The following is a 2,817-nucleotide window of genomic DNA, read 5'->3' on the forward strand; positions in this document are numbered from 1 at the left end:
TGCGGGATTTCTCTCTACAGTACAAAGTACTTCTACTACTTTAAACATTCAAGAAAACAATTTTGACTACCCAAACTTCGAAAATTTTGTAGATATAGATACTGAGGTAGCTACAACAGGAATATTAAGTGACGAGGACATAGTGAGTACAATATCCAAACCAAATGAAGAAGAAGAAGAAGAAGAGGAGGATAAACTAATGAAGATAAAGATTATTTAACTGTAGACGAAGCGTATAAATCACTAGAAAATATTGTTAATTTTTCATTACTAAATAATATTGACTTAAATCAAAATTTGAATTCATTAAAACTCACGATACAAAATATGCTATTAAATGATAAATCAAAACAGCTAAAAATCACTGACTTCTTAAAATAATTTTGTAAAATAGAAAATGTAAAAAAATATATATAATGTAAACAATATTTTAAATTCTATTATTAAAAAAAAAAAAATGTATAATGTAAGCAATATTTTAAATTCTAATAAAATAAAATTTGGTTATAACAACATCTGGTTATAACGACGTATATTTTATGGTCCCTTGACCGTCGTTATAGATGATACGGACTGTATCTGTATATAAATGTAAATAGATACAATCTAATACATAAACGTGTTGATTGTTAGTTGATTAAATATTTATTAATTTAATATTAGCCAAGTTATGTTTGTAGTCATGAAATTCACATGACACAAGTGTAGTTACTACTTTAGTGTACCTATCTAGTAAGATTAAAACTGATTAAAACATTGCATATTTAACCAGTAAATAATTAAAACTTGCAGTAACAAAATGAGTATCAACGGATTTAAAATCATTTAACGTCACCATGTAAATGTAGTAACTGATAGATAAAAAATAACTATGTTTATACAATTAAACATACTTAAATCAGTTTGAAATGCGTCTTTAATGTTTTTTAGGCATTTATTACAATCCAAAATTTGATTAAGTTGAAGAGTTGCATTTTTTACGGTTGTCCAGTTGCAATAGTCACAAGATTTATTAATGATAATTTTATTATGTTTTTTTTTTCACTCAATTCGCGAAACACTTTATGGACTTTTGCACTATTGTTTTCCATATTTACGTTGAGCACATGCACTTCTATGCACTCGATAAACGTTGGTACAGGTAGTGTTAGTTGATATTACGGTTTGCAATAAATCTATAAACCAGTAAACATTAAACTTGTATACACAAACACAATACACTATAGATCTATTCACTATAATAATTTTATGAACATAAATCGTGTATATTTTTCTTATTATAATAACTTATACCTAAGTTATAACGTTTAGACAAGGATTACGATAATAAAGTTTGACAACGTAATAAATATTATAAATATTATTTAGTTACAATAATAGTACGATCATTGCATCGTCATCGACGATATATCCTATTTCATTATTATTTACCTTTAACTTGTTTATTTTAAAATTGAAGGGTGAAAATTCAAAACGTGGTATTGCCAAATTTTGAAAATCCAGTTGAACATCGATTTTTATGGAAAAAAACGTGAGGAATTCGTTTGTGGAGTCAGAATTAAATTATATCGATTACTTTTGAGAATAAAATCAATTTTAAAACCAATGTTCAATGCATAACGTGATATTGCCACATTTAATGTCAACGCAAAACGTGGTATTACATGATCAAGTCAAAACGTATTATTGCCCATGCAATTTGTATTGGGGCATACTTGTTATCATTGCAAAACGTGGTATTGCCAATATTGAAATTTTCTTCAAAACGTGGTATTGGCGGCAATAATGAGTTTTGCATCAACAAAAATAAGGACAACTTCAAAACGTGATATTGTCATTACCTTTACAATGCCTACAATACCATGTTTTGGCCTGTTAACACTTTTTAAAGTATTAAAACTAAGTTTTAGAATCAAAATAGATTTATTTTGACACCGCCAATCGTTATTTTTCATTTTTTACATTTGATTACATCAATTACAAGTGTTAATTCATGTCATAGAACGTGATATAGTTTTTCTTGATTTGTGAACATTTTGATTTTTGACAATACCACGTTTTGGATTTTCGCCCTTCAATTATTATTATTATATCCCCTTGTATTACAATCACTTAATGATACGCAGTTTTTACAAAATTAATAATTACAAACCTGTAGGTTTTATAATGTGTAAAACATTGTATATGGTGTTTCTAATAGTGTGTTCATTAAATACTCAACTTTACTACACAATTATGATTGTCCTATTGGATTCCACGAAATAGGTAGAGTTTTAATAAATAACATCTCTTTAAATAGTTAAATATAAAAAAAAAAAAAAATTATAATTAATAATTAAACATTTTTTAAAAATTATTACAGTTTATAATTAGCAGAATGAGTTCCTCGATATCTATACAACTGTGGATTTGTATGTTAGTATTTTTTTCATCGTGTTACAGAGGTCAAGCTGATTTCTTTTTTAAAGGTATAAATCATAATTTATCTTAAGTTTTGATTATTTTTTATACAAAATGGTAACCATGATTAAATGGTATGTTTAGATGGTTTGATGATAAACAAAACCGACTGGTACCTTCATTTAAAAACCAAAGAATTAGAGGATCATATTCAAACAGTTGTCAGAGATATTGGGCCACGTGAGAAGTATAAATTATGGGTTGGTTTAAGCATGGATATTGGAACCCCGGAGCATGGACTATTGATCGATTCTCAGCTTTCCGAAGAGCTGTATTCAGTATATTGGCATGCTCAAATTATTTCTGAAACTTCCTCCAAAATACGCCACAGAGAACGTAACACGTATGTATATATAA

General features: G+C 27.3%; 1 protein-coding gene across 1 annotated transcript in view; it reads left to right on the plus strand.

The window, feature by feature from the left end:
- LOC107885011 (tigger transposable element-derived protein 4-like) overlaps positions 1–220 on the plus strand; it is a 1,280-nt gene extending 1,060 nt beyond the window's left edge. The window contains exon 4 of the mRNA XM_016808292.2: positions 21–220. Coding sequence (XP_016663781.2) covers positions 21–220 — 200 coding nt within the window. The remainder of the gene's footprint in view (positions 1–20) is intronic.
- Positions 221–2,817: the final 2,597 nt, after the last annotated feature.

This window comes from Acyrthosiphon pisum, chromosome X (assembly GCF_005508785.2).
Source record: "Acyrthosiphon pisum isolate AL4f chromosome X, pea_aphid_22Mar2018_4r6ur, whole genome shotgun sequence".
Taxonomy (NCBI): Eukaryota; Metazoa; Arthropoda; class Insecta; order Hemiptera; family Aphididae; genus Acyrthosiphon; species Acyrthosiphon pisum.